Source organism: Scomber scombrus, chromosome 18 (genome assembly GCF_963691925.1).
Source record: "Scomber scombrus chromosome 18, fScoSco1.1, whole genome shotgun sequence".
NCBI classification, from domain to species: Eukaryota; Metazoa; Chordata; class Actinopteri; order Scombriformes; family Scombridae; genus Scomber; species Scomber scombrus.
Window position 1 is genome coordinate 18,403,897 of NC_084987.1, and position 20,486 is coordinate 18,424,382.

At 41.7% G+C, this 20,486-nt stretch overlaps 1 protein-coding gene, 1 long non-coding RNA gene and 2 other non-coding genes across 4 annotated transcripts; 1 reads left to right on the plus strand and 3 right to left on the minus strand.

Annotated features, from left to right (window-relative positions):
- Nucleotide 1: 1 nt before the first annotated feature.
- On the minus strand, nucleotides 2-1,540 carry LOC133999618 (uncharacterized). Its single transcript, XR_009927385.1, has 5 exons — nucleotides 1,432-1,540; nucleotides 997-1,071; nucleotides 667-816; nucleotides 428-487; nucleotides 2-231 (listed from the first exon to the last, which is right to left on the minus strand). It is a non-coding gene; the product is annotated as an uncharacterized LOC133999618 (long non-coding RNA).
- LOC134000312 (small nucleolar RNA R38) lies at nucleotides 69-139 on the minus strand. Its single transcript, XR_009927413.1, has one exon. It is a non-coding gene; the product is annotated as a small nucleolar RNA R38 (small nucleolar RNA).
- Nucleotides 311-384, minus strand: LOC134000313 (small nucleolar RNA SNORD49). Its single transcript, XR_009927414.1, has one exon. It is a non-coding gene; the product is annotated as a small nucleolar RNA SNORD49 (small nucleolar RNA).
- A 1,820-nt stretch (nucleotides 1,541-3,360) lies between the features above and the next one.
- LOC133999888 (sphingosine kinase 1) lies at nucleotides 3,361-16,991 on the plus strand. Its single transcript, XM_062439229.1, has 5 exons — nucleotides 3,361-3,787; nucleotides 11,130-11,279; nucleotides 13,452-13,546; nucleotides 13,945-14,060; nucleotides 16,082-16,991. The coding sequence occupies exons 1-5, from the start codon at nucleotides 3,361-3,363 to the stop codon at nucleotides 16,989-16,991; spliced, it is 1,698 nt and encodes a 565-aa protein (XP_062295213.1).
- The last annotated feature ends 3,495 nt before the right edge of the window (nucleotides 16,992-20,486 follow it).

The window sequence follows — 20,486 nt, forward strand, 5'->3', positions numbered from 1 at the left end:
GGAAGCATTACATTTCTGATCATTTGACCTCTAAAATACAACAAATACTATTCATGCTGCATCTCTAGTCAAGTCTCAGGTTACCATGACTCCACACTAAATGTTCAGACAGGGATAACTTTTATCATCACTGACTTGACTCATCAACTTTTGTCAATCCTCCAGCATTTACCTGTTCATGTCATCTCACTGCCCACGTGCCTTATAGTGTTGCTTTGCAGTTCACTAGACCTGTATGGAGACATTTAACATCTGGATTATCAAGTGTTCAAGATTAAGCACAACTCAAGTAGAAATGTTTGAAGATATTTCTCAGAACAGCTTTTGCCCTCGTCAGTTATCGCATCAGACGGCACTTCCTATGCAGCAGTTTTCATCAGTGAATCAGTGGTAGCTAGGATCACAAGACATTGAGTTTGGTACAAACCATTTTTACGAGGTCTCCCCACTTCTCACGGCCAATGCTAGGACGGAAAGACCAGGGAACCTGTAACAACACACTGTATTAGTGACAGTTCAGCAGCAGCATCATGTCTCCACACATCAGTCTGCAGCATGTCAGATACCATTGCTTTCCACTCATGTTTTTCAGACAGGGATAACAAAAATCATCATATGCACAGCAATTATAAGGAATATAAGTAAAAAACTCCCCCAAAAAAGTACCTGTCTTTCACGATGAAAAAACGTCGCCCTTGGAGGGGAGGAAGGTGATCATTATTCCATGTCAGCCAAGACATTGGGTTTGGTATAACCCATTTTTACGAGGTCTCCCCAATTCTTACGGCCAATACTAGGACTGAAAGACCAGGGAACCTGTAACAACACTGTATTAGTGATGGTTCAGCAGCAGCATCATCATGTCTCCACACATCAGTCTTCAGCAAGTCAGATACCATTGCTTTCCACTCATGTTTTTCAGACAGGGATAACAAAAATCATCATATGCACAGCAATTATAAGGAATATTAGTGTAAAAAAACAACAAAAAAGTACCTGTCTTTCACGATGAAAAAAGTTCGCCCTTTGAGTGGAGGAAGGTGATCATTATTCCATGTCAGCCAAAGCTACCTGTAAAGTTAAAATAAATCAAATTAGGTCATACATCTGTAATCAGACACCTCGGGACATTAGCTGGCGACCAGAGGAAGGCCACAGTCTGTCCGTCCCTCTAACATTACACGATGAAAATTAACATATAAACTCATAAATAAAAGTGAATGTCAGTGAATATAACTATATTATTGTTAAGTATGTTAAACTGCTTTCCTGTATCACATTATTGAAGAACACCTTTATAACTTATGCCCGGCACGCGCTCTTCCTGCACGTGCTTGATAGTTAACAGCTAGCCGGCTAGCACAGTTCATGTGAAACCGCCTACAAACCTTTACACACTCAAGTCTCATTAATTACTCATCACATCGTTACCTGATCATGTAGGGTCATCTGCACTGCACTCCATTTTTAGACAGAAAAGCCTCCACACGTATGAAGCCTGCATGTCTCTCCACTGCCTTCTCACCAAGCGCTGCCGACGAAAGAGACCGAGACAGAAACAGTTGCGTGATGACGTTTATATATGCGGTAAACGTCACATACCACGTGATTTCTGAGTGGGTGTGGAAAAAGTTCAACTTGGTTTTTTTCGGTCCCAAACAGAAAGTTTTAAACTAAACTGGAATTGCACGTTAGTTTAATGATAAGTATATATAATAATTATAATTAGGAAAGAAAACATAATATAATAGTGTTGATGGTAATCAATGTATGCACTACAAAAATACAAGGCCTATATGAAACTATGTGTAAGTTGACTTAATTAGTGCGCAAGAAGATGCACAACACCATAAAAATATCATGCAGTAGCCTGGTTTTGTGTTATTATGTGTGACAAAACAGCAAGTTAAATAGGCTACCAGAGCTACAGTCGTTTATCAAGTTCCTCATGAAAAAAGCATAGTTTTACAAAACAATCCTAACTAACTAACACAAACTAGCTTTAACCAGAGCTTTCAATAGCATGTCAGTCTCCCGTTGTGAGTGAATGAGCAATCACCATGGGCTGATGAAGACCCTGAGATGTGGTTTAAGTGAGTTAGGATTAGGGCTGGGTGACATAGACAACATCATATATGTTTGATCAGATACCTCGATATCGATATTGCTACATTATTATAGCAATGACAATTGGTGTTTTCAAAACACATTTATACAATGAGATTTTTAATAATCAGTCATTTGTATGTAGCCTAATGACTAGGTGGGTAAAGGCAAATAATAAAAGAGCTAGAACAGTTTGGTAAGTTCAGAAATATCATCACTTTACTGTAACGCAGGCTTTAAAACCAGGAAAATACAACGTTTAAAGCAAGAAATGATCATCCAAAATCTAAGACGATACCTCGTCTCATATCTCTATGTCGATAACCCTATAGTCCAGCCCAGGGGCGATTCTAAGATCAAACCTTTAGGGGGGCTCAGCTCCTAATGAGAAGTTGACATACAATGACCTGCAAGTGTTCAAACCAACCGCTAAATTACTCATTTCACTAGATAACGCTATTTACAACAAGAAATATTAATACACAGTAGAGTGGTCTACTATAATGTAGCCTATAATAATGGTTCAGAATAAGCAATCGCAGATTTCTACAGAGAGTAGGCCTACTCTGAGATAGTTAATGAACCCTGAGGGAAAGACAATAATACTGACAGAACTAACCTCTTGAAATAAACCAACCATCAGACGGACTCGCAAAATAACAATGATTTAAAAAATAATATTTTATTTATTTTTAGGGGTGCTGAGATCAAATTTAGGGTGCTTGAACACCCCTAAAATGGGTCTAAAATCGCCACTGGTCCAGCCCTATTTCTAAGGTCAAGAATGAACCATCAGGATATGTATTTCAAAAATCTGACATTAGCTGATAACATGGCTATTTTCAAGTAAATCGTTACTGTTCCAAGTCTTGAGCAGGTGCCTTATTGGATTTTATACAAACATGAGGAAGGAAAGGTTTGGGAGTTGGTTGAAATGATGCTGGATTTTTTTAAGACGATGTAGTCCATCTGGTTGAATTTCGATGGTCTCTGCACCTGGAGCAGTTGAGCAGAGAACATGTAAATGTGCTGCTTCCAGGAGTTTAAATTCAGGGAGCAGTTGCGGACAGAGCAGTGCGCTCTTTTATTCCTGCTCCATCACTGCCATTCCTCTTTCAGTCACTAGGGAGAGACTCTGAACTAGAAAACAAGCTGCTGTTGTTAAGCTCAAAGGGTCCCACAGCAGGCTGGAAGCGCTCAGAGTCTGCACAGCACCGCCATCCGCACACTGGCCTGCGGGACTCTCCGTCCGGGATGGAGAAAGACGCCTCTGAACCGGACCCATCCTGTCAGCGGAACGGGGTCTTGGGCGTGCTGTACGGAGAGTTCACCGACATGCTCAACGAAAGGGTCCGGTACTCAGTGAGCCTGACGGAGAGCGCCCTGACCATCCAGAGGATCTGTTCGTCACCCGGCCGGACTAAGGTGGTTTTTAACTTGACAGATTGTGTCGGTTGCCGGGCGTACAGAGGGCCGGACAGCTTGGACGTCGGAGCTTACTTTACAGCATATTTCTACCCGTTCAAGAGGCGGTGGATGAGCGCTGGAGTGGCCCGCCAGCGAGTGGAGCAGTGCTTTCGGGTCGCGCTGGTCCAGGACCCGCTCGCCAACCTCCAGGAGGCTGAGAGGTGGGCTCATGCCATCAGAGATGCTTCAGTGCTGCAAGCGCCCCGGAGAGATGGTGAGCGCTGTGTGTGTGTGGTCTGAATCATCTGTCACAAGTCCCAAAAAAGAATTGAAATATGGAAATATGTAACAACATATGCAACAACAAAAATATATGGGTTATAAAAATCTTGAGTAGGTTATCAAATATTATTTTGCTGTAGACTGTAGCACCATAGTGCTATTTGAATATTTTGATGGTAGCCCCAGTGATTTCACTTTTCTTCTTTATATGTCTTGTAAAATTAGCCTTTGAGGGAACATTCCCCCTGTGGGTTCAACCTGAGCAGTATAGGCTAACCTGACTTCCCTCTCCAAAAGCCCCACATGATACTTCAACCTTTGTACATGTTCCCTTTTTGCCCCCCAAAAAACAGGTTTGGCAGAGAGGATGCACACATTCCTTCTGCTCTCCCTAACCTGTTCTACCTGCCATGAAAGGTGATCCACCTGCCTGCAGCAACTACAGCTGCCTCATTTGTACACACAGCCCATGAGAGTGATCATTCTGAATCTGGAGCTTACTGCAAATGCGCGCACAGGCACACACACACACAAACACACACTCAAAAACACACACACACACACACACACACACACACACACACACACACACACACACACACACACACACACACACACACACACACACACACACACACACACAGATTCGCAAAACTGATCACTTAAGTAGTTAGATTTTCAACTGATCCTCTGTCAGCAGAGAATGCAGCCACTGCTCAGGCTTCGTTACATCTGCTCAGTAAATTCCCATCTGAGAATTTATTGTTGATGGGTGGAAAATCACATCAAAACAAAGCCCAGTTTTCATCCTGCTTCGCAGCAGCTATGTCTAATTAGGTCTCCTCATGTCTTCCTCTGTTTAAAATGCAGACTGTCCTCAGGTTTCTTTGTCTTCTGATCTCATTAGCTTCTTCTGGTATACAGTGAAACAGTAATTAACATGAATGCTGTATGTCTGAGAAGTGTTTACGCAGCTAATTACCCCCCATCACTCATTAGGGAGGATGTGGTGATTCTTGGTGATGATGAAGCAAAGCTGTCACATGGGGGTACAAATTCTGAATCCAACCTGTCAGGTCAGGTAATATAATTTCCTTGTACAGAAATATTTAACTGTTTAAACTATAAAGCAGGCATGCACTCGTGGGCAGTGAGTGCAGTTCAAAAGAAAAAGCGGATATTTGACTTGGCAGTGACTAATTTGGAATGTTGGTTGCCAATGATGGAAGAAAGTGTTAGCAGAGGGATATGGAATGAAGTCCCCCTCCTGTAGCAGCCTCCAGGTGTACACTGCAAACACAGAGAGAGAGACTGGGCTCTGTGTGATTCCTCTGGTCTGCAGCCAGCAGGAGTTTGGGTTGCAGCCCTGTATGGTAAGCAGGCAGGCAGATGGTAACCTGAGAGGTAACTGTCACCGTCCTCTCACTGGACTCATCAAAGAGCTCCAGCTTGGGAGGCTTTCAGATCACACATACTAATGAACCAGTTCAGCCATCTAACAGTTTGTAGTGTTGTCCTTTTTTTGCCTTTTCACTCTTTTTTTTCCCTTTTCACTCCAGTGATGATGTGATCACATCATTAATTTATAAGCTTGTTTTAGCATCCCAGATCCAGGCCATCCAATAATACTGTATTTAACGGAATATATAATGTGTTTTAAATGAGTAATGTCGCGTTAATAGATGCAGGAGAACATGTGGCTTTACTGCCTCGTTATAAAGTGTGTATGAAAGTCAGTGTGATTCACTAATCCCTCATAGTGCATTTACCCCTAAGTTAATTGCGTGTCATCTCATCTGGCATTGCAGATAGAAAGGTTGGATTAAAAGTACAACTGCAAGCTAAAGATTTGTGTTTAGTCAGAGAGCCGTAGTGAAGAGTGTAAAGACGAAATGAAATATGTGAAGGTGTAGTTTGCTCGTTTTCTAGTTGCTAGCAGTGAAGTTGTAACTTTACTAATTCAGTTTGCATGTTGAAGTCTGTCACATTGATAGTCTCATTGGGTTTTTACTCCCACTGCAGGCTCATTGAAATGAATGAGCCGTAAATAATGAAGTGCATACACTATGATACAGTCCTGCGCACGCTAATGGTCTTCTAGGAGGCTCCTCAGTCAGATTGCATGCAAAGCAGCAACAGAATGAGATGATGGCTACTGTCTTCATTGTTATGGGCTGGGTCCTTTTCTGCTTTTCAAACAGCTGGTGGGAGACCAGTTACAGATTTTACATTTATACAATGTACAATTATTTTGATTCCATTTGTGCAATAGTGTTGCGATAGCTTTTGTTCATGGTCTTGATTTGTTCCAAACTTCTGCTCCAATACACCCTCACAATGTCCAAATTCCTTCAAGCTACAGTACAAGTGTGAGCATGATCTTTGCACCGTGTGTGTGTGTGTGTGTGTGTGTGTGTGTGTGTGTGTGTGCTTGTGTGTGTGTGTGTGTGTGTGTGTGTGTGTGTGTGTGTGTCTCATGTAACAAGTTGGAGCTAAAGAGAAGGAAGGGAGGAAAGGGGAAGCAGTATATTCATATCCCACAAACATCCTCAAATGTTTTTCTGCAGCAGTCACTGGTTCAGGTGTGTGTCTGTCAGTGTGTGTGATCTCTTCCCCCTGGGGCTCAGCTGAGACCGTTGCGGCTTCCTGGGTGAAGGAGACAAGAGCTGACTGCGTCACCAGACGACCTCTCACCCTGACCAGCATCTCAGTCCCCCTGGAGCCTTTGTCTCCCGCTCGGTGACACACGGCTCTGATGGCCTGTCAAAGCTCACCCCCCCACCCCCTCCCTCCCCTCCCAGTCTGGTGAAGCCTCAGTGGGCAGTGGTGTTTATACTCTTTCGACCTCCTCCCCTCCTCTCCAGCAAACACTCAGCCAACCTTGGAATGCAGTTTGTTTGCAGTCTGAATATAGTGTTACTCCTCAAGAAGACTGCTTTCATTGGAATAGCCCACATATTTGTCTCTAATCCAAGATTTTCCTTGAAATGATTCATATTTTTGACAAATCCCACCTGTGGTGCAGCAAAGCATATCTCTTCTTTATTTAGTATGTTTTTTTTTTTTAAGAATCTGCACAGTGATACACTTGTGGCAACAAGATGATGAAGAAACTCCTCTCTGTCAGCTCAGCACTTGTTAGCACCGACACATTGACACATTCAGTCTATCTGTCGCCTGTCTGCCTGAGTGTGTGTTTACACCGCAGTTTAAAGTTTGCTTGCCAGTGAGATGGGCAGGATGTGCCCACAGGAATCTGACTTCACAGCACAGACTTATTACTAATACACCCTATTTCTCTCACACATATGCTGCATCTATTTTTCTGCCTCTCTCTTTAACTCACACACATATAAGGAGGAATGCCTGGTAAAGAAGTTGTTTTTGTAGACTTTAGTGAATTCAATAATAATGGAAAACTGAACATTAAATGAATCAATATAACATTGAGCTGCCTTGTTGTCTTGATTCTTTTGGTTGTAAAGTTTAATAAATATTAAATATTATAAGTCATTTAAAGTATAGCCGATATGAACTTCATAGTTTCATAGAGCATATTCAAGCAGAAACAGTTACTCTCTGATTTTATATGCAGTTTATAACTTGCATATAAAATTAAAATATTATTAAAGTAAATCAAGCATGCCACTGATGTTGACAGCTGATGTGAATAAATAACAGTCCTGTGCAGAGTGAATGATCATTAACAATTTCCAGATTTGGCTCCATCTACCCTTCAAACAGTGAGAGCAACTGCTGAGGTGTTATATTGACTGTAATATTTACTAGAGTTGCAATGATTAGTAGATTAATCAATAGTTGAGTAACAGAAATAAAATTCCAAATTCTCTGATTCCAACTTCTCAAATGTTTATTTAGTCTTCTGTGATATTAAACTAAATATCATTGGACTGTTGGTCAGGAAAACAGAAGACATTTGAGGACATCTTAGGCACTTGGGAAACAAACATTTTTGACCATTTTCAAACATTTTATACAGTATACATGTGACTAATCGAAAACAATTAACAGGTTAATCTATAATGAAAATAATTGTTAGTTGCAGCCCTAATATTTACTCCCAGTCAACGTACTGACCTTCATTCAGGGTTATAATATTCAATTTTTGTAATTGTTTTAGAAAGGTTTTGATTCAACTTTCTGGTCATTTTGGAGGTGTGAGAGGTGATAGTACTGTTTTCCAGCTTTTTATATATATTTGTGTGTGTGTGTGTGTGTGTGTGTGTGTGTGTGTGTGTGTGTGTGCGTGCGTGTGCATTAGACAGACTTCTCTATCACACCATGAAGACAGAATCTACGGCTTTGCTGTTTTATTAAACCAAACTCCACCTGTTAAACTGCCAACTTGCAGCAAATCAGAAATGATAGACACATGTTTGCATAAATGCATAAAAATACATTTTTACCTGTAACACCAGGTCACGTTACGTTATCTAAATATAAATAGCGTGTAAATTCAGGTGTAAGTTCTTTAAAAGTGGGGAAGGAAGTTTTTTGTTATTCACGTGGTCTGAGAGGAAACTAGACTTCTGCACCTCCTCTTGGCTCTGTATTCAGGCGTTAGAAAATCTAGCCCATGACAGCTAACATCAGGCTAATCATGGGTCATTGGTCACGTCCCTTCAGATGGTGAAAGCCTGATCCTGGGGGGAAAGTTACTATTCCAGCAACCCTAACCCAACTGCCCACACTTCGCTGTCTGCAGAGCATCTCCTCTAGGGCCAACAGTTCTGCCTGTTGCTGTTGCAACGTTTTCCCTGACAGCCTTGAGCTTCATACCATTGCTGCCGGGCGGGTGGGACTGTGCACCAGGGAACGGATGTTAGAGGATGCCGAGGGAGCCTGGAAGGGAAGGCTGCAGTGATACAAGGCAGCAGAGAGAGAGAGCTGTTAGGTTTTACATTGTAAACTTGCCTACTGAGGCTTTAATTCAGTGGAGTTAATAAGTAAATTCTGTTGTATGACAAGTGCAAGATGAGTGTGAATCTGCAGCATGATAATCAGGCTAAACTGATATTTCATAATTCATTATTCTATTTGAATCGTTCGAATAAATCAGAGATGTTGGCAGAGATTTAGAGATCTGGAACCAGGATGCTGAAGATGCAGGACAAGAGAAAACAACATGGGTGTTTTAGATGTAATGAATTCCAGAGAAAGATGCTGTATTTATTTTGAGAAACAAAGATTTCAGCTTCTGGCGGGGCTGGGCAAAATGGACAAAATCAAATACCTCAATATCGATATTGCAACAATATTGTAGGCACATACTAGAACAGAGAGAACAGTCTGGTAAGTTCAGAAAATTACAACATTTCATTGTAATAGCCTTTAAAACCAAGAAAAGGCAACTCTTATGCCATATCACAATATTACAGTATCCAAAATCTAAGATGATGTCCAGTCTCATATCACGATATTGATATAATATCGATATATAACCCAGCTCTATAGCTTTAGATTTGACCTTTTGAGGGGCATCTGTGTGTGTACACTAAGCCATTCAGCTCGACACACTTGAGTGCAAAACCTGGTTCTAAAGCTCTTTCACTGTCAAATGCTAGTTTCCACTATTGTAGCTGATATTCTGGAAGTGTAGAGAGGGCCCTTTGTTTCTGAAAGCCACATTGTATTCTGATACAAAACAACGGTGATCCTGTGTTGGTGAATGGAAGCAGAGTTTGGCATGTGCCTGTGTGTTTTCGCACTCTCTCCTCACTCTTCTTACTAGGTTCACACCTCTTTGTCTTTCGCAACTCCACCGCATCCCATCAGCATGGGCGAGTTGAGATGGAGGGAGGCAGCAGCAGTAGCAGTAGCAGTGAAAGTGAGGCTCCACACCGTCCAGAAGAAAAACAGTCAGAGTAGACAGATGTTAGTGAGTCAATACAAGGCATCTGTTTTGTGTGTAGTTGCCCTATCAGCACTAAACTGGCGGAAATGACTGCATTGCTCTTTATTCATTGACTTTATAGGAAAGGGGTGATATAATTTAACCTCCGATGCACTTTCTTCTTCTGATAATTTTGTCCACCAGATGCCAAATGTACCCAACACTTGCAGCCAAATCATTATGGTGGAAATACTATACTGATACTGAAGTTTCTGTCCCCTTCACCCCGAAATGGAATGATTTTTTTTTAGTCCTCGCTGATTCATTTGATATGATGTCTGGTCTATGTCTGCTCTAAAGGTCAAGGGCATCTGCTGCAAAAGAGGCAAAGTTTCTCTCCAAATTCACTTTTAAAAGGTCATTCTTGCCACAGACCTTTTTTGCTGACAGCCAGTGACTAATCCTGCACATAAATATGGATTGAAAAACAATAGGAACTATTTGTGTTGAAACAAGTAACTCATTACAGCAAATGTGATAACCCTATTAATGCAGTTAATGCAATAATAGTTTTTATTTATATATTTTAACTTTGGAGATCACTTGCCTTTTCCTCTAGCACAATCATCAGATTCACATTTGTGGTTTTGAGGGAAAAATTGACAATACTTGACAATTACTAATTCCTAACTAATAACATTTTCATCAGCCTCAACTGTATACATTGCACTTAGTGGTAAATTGCACGCTAACATATCAAACATTATAATTGCCAAATTAAATACTGCTAAATATGCTGATGTTAGCATTTAGTTCCAATAGCACCTCAACCATGGTTTTAGGTTCTTGGTCTTGTTTTAATAGCACGCTTTTCCTTCCTCCTGTCTTTAAATTGTTAATCCATCTACCCTCAATCCATTGTCATATAATATATTATCAATTAAATACTTTAATAAACTGCATGTTATACCATTTTAAACTGCATTGAAGCAGTTGGAAAGTAGGTAAATTAGCAAATATCCATCTTGCAAATGTGCCTTTGAGATAGATGCTAAATGCCTACCAACCCCTGTAATGAAGTACAATCACTCCATTACTGTGTTTTCCCCTTGAGAGATGCAAGCAACAGGAGGATTTCCTCAATGGGATGAATAAAATGTCACAAAACTTCTATTAATAATTGGTGCGATCCCAATTTATCCCAAGAATCATCTGCAAGACCTCTCTCTTTAAAAAAAGAAGCACGTCACATTTACATTAAGTGTCATCTATCTGAATGCTGTCACAGCCTATGACTTTACTGTTTCATGCTCTGTTTTTTCATAGTGCATTTCTGTGCCACAGATAGCCCGAGGGACGAGGCTGTCCTTATACATTTTTTGAAATATTTGATCATGCATGAGACTTCCTCTTCATCTCTATCCTTCACTCACAACCATCTCTCTCTCTCTCTCGCTCTCTCTCTCTTTGTGTCTGTCAGGTGTGGCGTACACGGAGGTGCGTCGGCCTTGCAGAGTCATGATACTGGTGAACCCTCACAGCGGGCGCGGCCAGGCTCTGCAGCACTTTACCGGCCACGTGCAGGGCATGCTCACCGAGGCTGCTGTTCCCTACACACTCGTCATCACAGGTTAGTGACAGTTATACACAGACACACATACATATTTCCTCATGCATCGAGATGACACTCTTCTCAAGATCACCTTGACATGAAATGGGGTTGAGGGGATTAAACTTTCAATCTCAGGATGAGACAATTACAGCGAGAAGTAGGCCACGCTCGCTGCCTCTAACACACGCTCACGCACACTTGAGTTTGCATGAGCAAACTTTAATCTCTGCAGTGATTATGCATTACTTGTGTGATCAAAAATGAACAGGCCACATGCTCAGCAAGCTTGAGCATGCACACACACACACCACACATCTGCATGCACTTGAGAACGCTGATTCAATTCAAAAAGTCATTTCAGTCACCCCAGCTGCTTCGCATTCTGCATGAGTTGCTGGTGGCTTTTTCTGACCTTTAGCTGTGTCTTATGTTGGTTATTGTCATCTGTGACTGTGAACTACAAGTGACCTCTCTCTGAATACCAAGGATCAGCTAGGGAAAAGGGGAAGGCTTGAATGCCAAAATATCTGGGGAAAAAACAAAAACACGCAAAGTGAGTCATTAACCCTAACTCTCCACTCCAACCTCAGCGCTGTTTGACAGGATCAACTATTTGACAGGTAGGAATAAACTGTCTCTTCCAGCATCAGCTTGGGGAGTATCTATGTTTGTTTATTTGAGAAATAGTACTGATGCACATTCGGCCTCTATGTGTCGACTCCTGGGACTTAAAGGAAGGCCAGCAGCTGGATAGTGATGAAAAAAGACAGTGTAATTACAGACGTCGACCCAGGCCAAAAGAACAAAGCACAACAGAAGAGACGGGGGAGAATATGGGTCGCTGAGGGTTAGTGGTTGGATACAGTAGTCAGTCAGATGTGACTATGAGCGGATTAACTGGCACAACCCATTTACGCCACACATAGCTTCTTGATGAATGTATCACACAGCGTTTGCCCGAGGAAGGACAAGTACCAATGGAGGAGCCTCTTGTGTCAGCATGTACCTTTTACATAGTGTATGAAGCATCCAGTGCACCAAGCTTCTTCTATCTTTACCCTGGCTAACCTCAGAAGAAGGCAGAAGAGTGTGAGATGAAGAGGTAATTGCTGCATTTAAAGAGAAACAACTTGAATTTACCCCCCGACAAGAAAACGTAAAGTGTGTATTCATGCATTGCCTCAGTAGTGTGTAAATATCAGCCACCATCTGTGAAGCTCAAAGAAGAATCAATAAACCAGCAGTGAACGTGATGAACGCACTGTGAGAACCACTGCTGCTTTCTTCAGGTTTAGATTGGCGTGTTTGCATTTAGCAGTGACCCTTGAATAAGGAAGTAGCTAGAAAGTAAAGCATCAGCCGGAGCCCAGCAGACTCCAAGTGCTGAGTCAGCTGTGCAGTGCAGTTTACCCCCTCTGCCTCTGTCTGTCAACACAGCACTGCATCACTGCCTCCAACCTCCCCCGGCACATACAGGAGCAAACAAACAGCACTGGCGGGAAAGGGACAGGTAGAGGTTGAGCAAAGGGGAGGGAAGGGAAGTAGAGAAGTTTTCATATTTCAGTTCTGTCCTTGATCAATAGTTGATCAATACTCAAGCAAGAAGATGTTGCCTTCAATGATGGCAGTGCATCAATACTTCCCTTCCTTTCTTCTCTCTCTCTCTCTCTCTCTCTCTCTCTCTCTCTCTTTCTCTCTCTCTCACTAAAGCTGTCTCTTTTCCTCTTCCATTTACACATACAAACACGCACCACGTCACCAGGGAGTCTCAGCTGTAGACTTTAATGTTGACGGGACGAGCCTGCAGAGACCCCCTGCAGAGAGACCAACACAAGGACGCTGCCAATAAATCTAGGCTGAAAAAATAACTCGATCTTCCTCCGGCGCATTAACCAACACTTGCATGCATCCAGTGAGTGTGCATAGACACACATGCTGATATTTGTCAGTCCCAGATGTTTGCAGGGCGGCTTAGCTGCCTCGGAGCTATTGAGTAGCCTCTGGATGGACTAATGTGATATGTCTGGCCTGATAAGGGGAAATTGAATCTCTTTTCTGCCTAATCTCTCTGATGCTACCCCAGGGGCTAGCGATGAAGGGAGCGTTTCTCTGCCCTTGCCCTTGTTTTTGTTGTTGTTATTTATTGTGTTTGCCTCTTTTATTTTTCTCTCTTCCACTTGTGTCCTTCAGAGCATCAGAACCACGCACGAGAGCTGGTGAGGAAGGCGGACCTATCACAATGGGATGCCCTGGTTATCATGTCGGGAGATGGGCTTCTGTTTGAGGTGCTTTGATTATAATCAGCCTACCGCTCTTTCATAGCAACACAATAGTCAATCAATCACCAGTGGAAATGATATAAACCCTCATACCCCTGTTGCTATTCTTAGCGCCTTTGAGAACAGGCCTGTAAAAATTTAATTTGCATTCAGATTTGACAAAAGAGCCCAGCGCCAGTGATTCTAGCACTAAAATCTCTGCAGTTATTTATTAAAGTTCTCATCTTTGTTCTCTAGATGCTTCACTTTTAAAATTCATATGTGTATAAATCTTCAATAGTACAAGTCCCAAGTTGTACCTATTAAAGAAAAGAATGTTTTTGTAAGGTTTTATCATCTACAGACAATACTATCTATTTAGGACCATGGTGTTTCTGTTTCTGTATTTGTTCTTGTTCACTCAGGTGATAAATGGTCTGATGGAGCGAGAGGACTGGCAAGAGGCCATCCAGACCCCTCTGGGGATTCTACCAGGTGGCTCAGGCAACGCCCTGGCTGCCTCCGTCCACCACTACTCTCAGTGAGTCAATCCATTAATGAGTAATTTAAATGCATGGACTAACGGTGCAAAAGAAAAGCAAAGAAAAACCTTCCTCGGCCCAAAAAAGGATGATTTATCTCCTTTTCTGTGTAATTATGCCAAAGGCTGAGTGGGCACATCATCCCTCAGGACGGAGGAGAGACAGAGGAGCAGACTGGAACTGCTTCGCTGTGCAGCAGGAGGTCATTTCAGGCTGCTGATAACTCTCAAAGGAATGATGTAATGGGTTTAGAAACTCTGCACATTATGAGTGATTATAGTCCAAAGTGCAGCTGTGGAACCAGTCGACCTAGCGTATAGCCAGTGTGTCATCTCCCTCTACTGGTTGTTTGTTAGCTCAGCAGCAAAGCGAAACTTAATTTGTTCTAAGGCATAACCAATGCATTTAGATATAGTATATATATATAGGTTTTAGGGAAAAGATGTCCAAATTTGGGTGTACGTTTGGTGTGACTTAAGACCTGGAAGGTACTAAAACTGGAAATCTGCAATCTCTGCACATGCAGTTCATTCCACCTGGACATACACACGTTCTTATATTTATAGTATACGGTTGGTGGTATGTTATATTTTTCAACAATGATATTTCATAATATTTCTTTGGTTGCCAAAGACTAATATAGCTTATTACTGTGTGTATTAGAGTTCCATTGTTGTCCAAAACACATTAAAGACACATAAATTAGGCATATCATTGCACACGTTCTTTCAACAAATAAGGGCCCTGCAGTATGTGTTCAAACAATCTGTTCTGTAAATGCTCATGCATTAATCCAAATCTGAAAATAGTGCAGAATAGTCAATGATTTTTTTTCCTCATGTTTGAATAACTATTGCCAAAAACTACAGTGTGTAGTTTTAGAAAGTTACTGATCCTTTTTTTTTTAAATATCAAACTATATATTTGCAAGAGTTTTAAAAAAAATTAAAGCAGACAGTCATTAGACAGGAATGGGATGGGGCTGAGTGCCATGAAAAGAGGTTAGAGAAGTCGACCAACTAGTATAATTTGTTTGGCTCAAAAATGTATTATGGGGGACCTATTATGCTTTTCATTCTTTTCAATCATATATATTTCACAATGTCAAATTTTCATGTTAAAAAACACGTCAAATAATGAGGTACACGTAAGTAGAAATGATCCCTGTCAGCAAAAAGTACTGGCTTCAGACTGCTCTGAATACTTCCAACATTTCTTTCTACTTTTAGTCTGAGCCAACAGCAATTCATGATGGGTTTCTTTATGTAGACATCTGCTCCATGCACAGCGCCCAAGTTTGCTGCTCTGCTCTGCTAATATTATGCTGTTTTTCCATTGTTTTGGGGGTAGTCATACCAAGCCGTGACTCCATTACACAGCACTGCAAAGTAAAATAAGTAGTTTACTTGTTAGATGTGTGCTGGTCGTCTGTAGCTCTTCATCAAACATCATCATCACTGCTGTGGCTGTTGGCTACTATTCATCCAAATTGCTCCAAATATCGCTATATGTTGTTCTGTCAACCAATTTTTAGCACCGCTAATGAAGCTCCTCTAATTCTGTGAGGACAGGTTTTATTTCCTGTAAACCCATCACATTAAAAGTCTCCTGTTATTTAGTCAAACTTTTCATTGGAAGCAGTGAAGCAGGAAATGTTGGGTTTGCATCAGCAGTAACTTAACACAGCTCTGATATGGCTCGCCAATCTGAACAGAGCCTTAAAGAGACAGGAGCTCAAATGGATCGTTAGAAACAGAGGCTGAACTGAAGGGCTGCATAAAGAACCAATGTAAGATAAATAAGGAGTTTCTTGAACTGTGAATCATGCAAACCTACTCTAGCATAGTTCAAAAATAAAAAAATTAGAGCATCATGGGTCCACTTTAAAGTTACAAAATATATATTATAAATTCATATATAGAGATTATTGTATTTATTACACAGATATTTTAACCTATAGTCTTGTGATGTTCCATTGCTATTGCCTCTTTGACTCTTGATTTGTATAAACCTTCCTCAGGTCACCTCCAGCATGGAATGAGGAACTACTATTGAGCTGTGGTTTCATGCTGTGCAAGGGTCTGGTTGGCTCCCTGGATCTGGTGTCGATCCACCTTGCTTCTAGGCAGCGCCTCTTCTCCTTTCTTTCCCTGGCCTGGGGCTTTGTGGCTGACGTCGACATTGAGAGTGAGAAGTACCGCCATGTCGGAGCGATCCGTTTCCTTATGGGAACTCTGGTTCGCCTTGCTTCCCTCAGAGTGTATCAGGGTAGGTTAGCGTACCTGCCTTTTAAAGAAGTGCCAAAACTTCCAAAAGGGAACATCAAGGCTAGCCAGTCGCCCTCCACACCTCAGCACCCCTCGCTCTGCTCCTCCCTCCCCTGTCGGCTCATTCCCAACATCTCTCCAAACCAGAACTCTCGTCGCAATTGCAACAGCACAAATTCCAACTACAACACCATCACCAACTCCTCCAACAATGCTATCACCACCAAAAGACCTGAAACTCAGAGCACCGGCAAGACCAGAGCACCATTGGACTCTCTGCTACCAGGTCTGGACCAGCCTGTCCCTGAGAACTGGACTGTTGTCAAGGAGGAAGACTTTGTCTTGGTGCTGGCTATTTACCAGTCTCACCTGGCTGAGGACCTGTGGACAGCCCCTGGCGCAATGGCAGATGACGGAATGATTCACCTGTTCTACGTGACAGCGGGAATCTCCCGTCCTGCCCTCCTGCGCCTCTTCCTCGCCATGGAGAAAGGAGCCCATTTGGCATGCGGCTGCCCGCACCTAGTGTACGAGAAGGTAAAGGCCCTGCGGCTGGAGCCCATCTCACCACAAGGCGTGATCACTGTGGATGGAGAGATGGTGGAATATGGGCCTGTTCAGGCTCAAATCCACCCAGGACTGGCCAGACTCATATGTGGATGAACTCGGATTATCTTAATCTCTTTCTGGCTGTAGAGCTTTCTAGTTTGGCCTTTTACACTCGTGTCGGTTTCTTTATGTATGCTGTGTTTTCAGAAGTGCCAAAGACAGTTTGTCAGCCTCTGGAAATTCCTCTATTTTTCTACAGAAACAGCTCATCCTATTTTTATGGACCCCCCCCCACCCCCACCCCTACCGCACCCGTCCTCTCTTTCCCTTAGTGATCAATTCAGGGTCAAAGCCATGGATTGTTGTTCTTGCTGCTGGCTGGTACCAGCTTAGAGAAATGGGGAGGGATTTTGTGCATAAAAGAGAGAGAGAGAGAGTCAGAGCGATCTTTATGTATGTTTGTGTGCACGTGTGAGATTGTGCATGAGGAGCATTGGCACATAGCAGCACGGCATAGTGACGGAGGAGTGCATTGTGCACTCTGCTGTCGGAACTCATAATCATGACACATGTAAAGAGAAGCACATTTTCCCGTCCTGGGAGGCTCCAGTGGAAAAACCAAGCCCACTTGTACCACTGTACACCAGGCCGGCAATCTTCTTCCTGGGCAACAGCATCGCTTCCCTCTTGGTCTGATAAAGAGGAGCTTTCTGACTGAAGAGATATAAATCCTTTGGGGATTTGATGTTGACAAATCTTTAATCTTTTGCATAGTTTATATCAAAATCTCCAACAATACCAGATCTAGTCACACAAAGCATTAGTACCCCCCTCCCACCTCCTCCTTTCTGTCCGAGAAAACTTTCTCCAGCTGATAAAGCATTAAGCGTTGGACAGGCAGAAGAAACTTGGCTAGCTGAGGTTACACCTCCACCACTTATCCATTTCCTGCCCTGTCCTTTCTCTTAACCCACTTCATCTGGCTGCAACCATCATCAGACTGTAGGAACCACACACTCAGATACACTCTCTCACTTTCTTTTCCCCATCCCCCCTCCTCTTACGCGCAGCTCCTCACATATGCTCACATACACACAAGTTCCCTTGCATCTCTGCAGCACTTAGTGAGGGGGAGGGGCATGGTCTGCTAGTGTGCATATGATACCCTTTCTTGCCATTTTAAGATTGTACTGTCTCTCCCTCCCTTGGTTAATGAGCCATCAGCACCTAATGTGTCCTTAATATTAAGCTTTACATCTGCAAAAGCTACATAGAGTTGTTGATTTTTTTTGTTTTTTGTTGTTGTTGTTTTTTTCAATCAAACGATAGCTTTTACTGTAAGTGAGTGTCAGAGCTTATGAATTTTGACACATATTAGACTGATTGAGGCAGACAAAAAAGCAGAGAGAGTGGGGTCTCACACTGGGTCAGTCAGCATTGCATATTGAGAATCATGCAATGTGAGCTCTGCTTTGCTCCACTGCGTGGCCTTTTTCACCGGTTGTTGGTGGTGTGGTGATGAGCATTAGTGCACTGGAGCAGAGGAGAGTGCAAATGTTAGTATTATCATCAGCAGCCCCCACCCCCAACACCTTCCTCTCTCACATATACACATCAGTTTATTTCAGGTCATGATGACCACAACAGAACTGCTACACAGGTATGCAGCAGATGAATATCATCACGTAGAGAGTGAGCTATCTTTACTGACATTAAGGACAAATTCTGCTTTTTTATTTTTTTATTTTTTTTAAAGCAGAATGTCAACAGGGTAAAAAAGATCAACAAAATCACCTCTTATGCTGAAACTAAAAAGTAGAATGTGAAAAGGCTGATGCGGTGCAAAGGAATGATGATGATCAGCTTTTCAAAGTTTTGATGAGCATATAACTGTCATCATCCTGAGTGCAGTGCAGTCAATGCAATGAGCTGATAGCGCACATTATTTTTCTGCTGCTTTTTATGGTGAAGTGTAAAACGCGTCATTTCAGAAAACAGAAAACACAACAACAAAACTGAAAACACAACAGAATTTCAGAAAAAACATTCACAAAGCCAAAGAACACGTAACCAAATCAGAGAACATAACATTTTTGGAAAACACAGTTGCAAACCAAAACAAAAAACACATTTGAGAAAACACAATGACATTTCGTAAAACACAACCTTTCAGAAAATACATTTGCAAAATCGACAGAAATGTTAACAAATCAGAAAACAGAACAACATTTCAGAAAACCAATTTATAAAACCAAAGAACACATTACAAAATCAGAAAAACGCAAAGTTTCGGAAAACACATTTTCAAAACCAAAAAAAAAAAGTCAACAAATCAGAAAACTCATTTACAGAATCAAAGAACACATTTGCACCATGAGCGTCTTTCTGGATCTTGTGAAAGAAACCAAGACTGATTGGCTTCCACTGGGAGGAATATTATATTCTATAAAAACTGTAATGTACTTGAAGTAGACCTGACCTGACTTAACATCTGTACTTTTGGGTTTCCATCTTCACTGCAGTGCCGATTTTTGCCTATAACTTGATTTTACATCCTTACATTTACTGTATAATACTCGTAGCTACAACTCATGTTATTCTTCTACCAATACTGTATCCTCAGTGATGTTTTCCAGGTGCTTTGATTGCATTCTCATGTTCTTCAGGCTGTGTTTTTTGCAGCTGCCAACATACACTGTTCATTACTAAATGTATAAAATGCATTTCATAAGGGTAGAGATAAGCTATGCAAATGCCTTGTCATGGCTGCAGATATCTGGTGTGAGGGGTCCCTCTGCTGGAACGCTCATATCACTGAAGGACATGGAGTGAAGATTTTATCCCATACAACGCAATCTCCTCAAACTACCACCTCTTTCCTGCTTTTTTTATATTTAATAATGATCGTGAGTAGAGTAGTTTTACAATGTAGATTAAGCTCAGCTGCAGGAGACGAAGCATTCTTCATACAAATCTTCATGACTGAAAGCCAATATCCAGCTCATTGTAATTGAACATCAGAGAAGAAATTTACTTGATACTTGCATAAATACAGCTGCAAATAATTATCAATGTCAACACCTTGGCGTAGGATGTTGTAACACTACTGTTAACTTATGGTACTCTACTGTTAAATTGTTGTACTCCACTGGCTGCTGTAATATAACAGCAGTTTTTTTTTTTTTTTTTAAGTGTCACAGATTATGAACTGAAATGACAAAGCTCTCTGCTAACTTAGAATCTCTTTGAACATTTGTGTCTTGCTATTGTATCTACACTTATGCCTGAAATGGTGCAATGAATTACAGATAAGTAAGGGATGTTTTTATTTGTTGTTTTATTGTTTAATGTGCTGGTGCAGTAGTTCAGGACATTCATGTAGTATGGTTGAATCTGTTATACCGTCTGAAAAAATCTGTTTTGGAAATGGTGTGCAGAGTGTTTGCAGCTTTTCACTTTAAAGTTAGTGAAAATAGAGAAGAAAATGTTTTCAGATCATCTCTAAAGAAGTGCCTTAGTCGTTATCCAAGACAGCAGATATAGTATGTGGTGCACAGAAAAACACTGGGAAAACTGACAGTCTTTTAGAAGGAAATTCTTTTCATTAAC

What these genes read in the sequence shown, in the direction of transcription:
- LOC133999888 (XM_062439229.1), top strand. Translation starts at nt 3,361, where the DNA reads ATGGAGAAAGACGCCTCTGAACCGGACCCATCCTGTCAGCGGAACGGG. An exon ending in GCAAGCGCCCCGGAGAGATG is followed by an intron (nt 3,788 to 11,129) that starts GTGAGCGCTGTG and finishes TGTGTCTGTCAG; the next exon opens with GTGTGGCGTACACGGAGGTG. An exon ending in CTACACACTCGTCATCACAG is followed by an intron (nt 11,280 to 13,451) that starts GTTAGTGACAGT and finishes TGTGTCCTTCAG; the next exon opens with AGCATCAGAACCACGCACGA.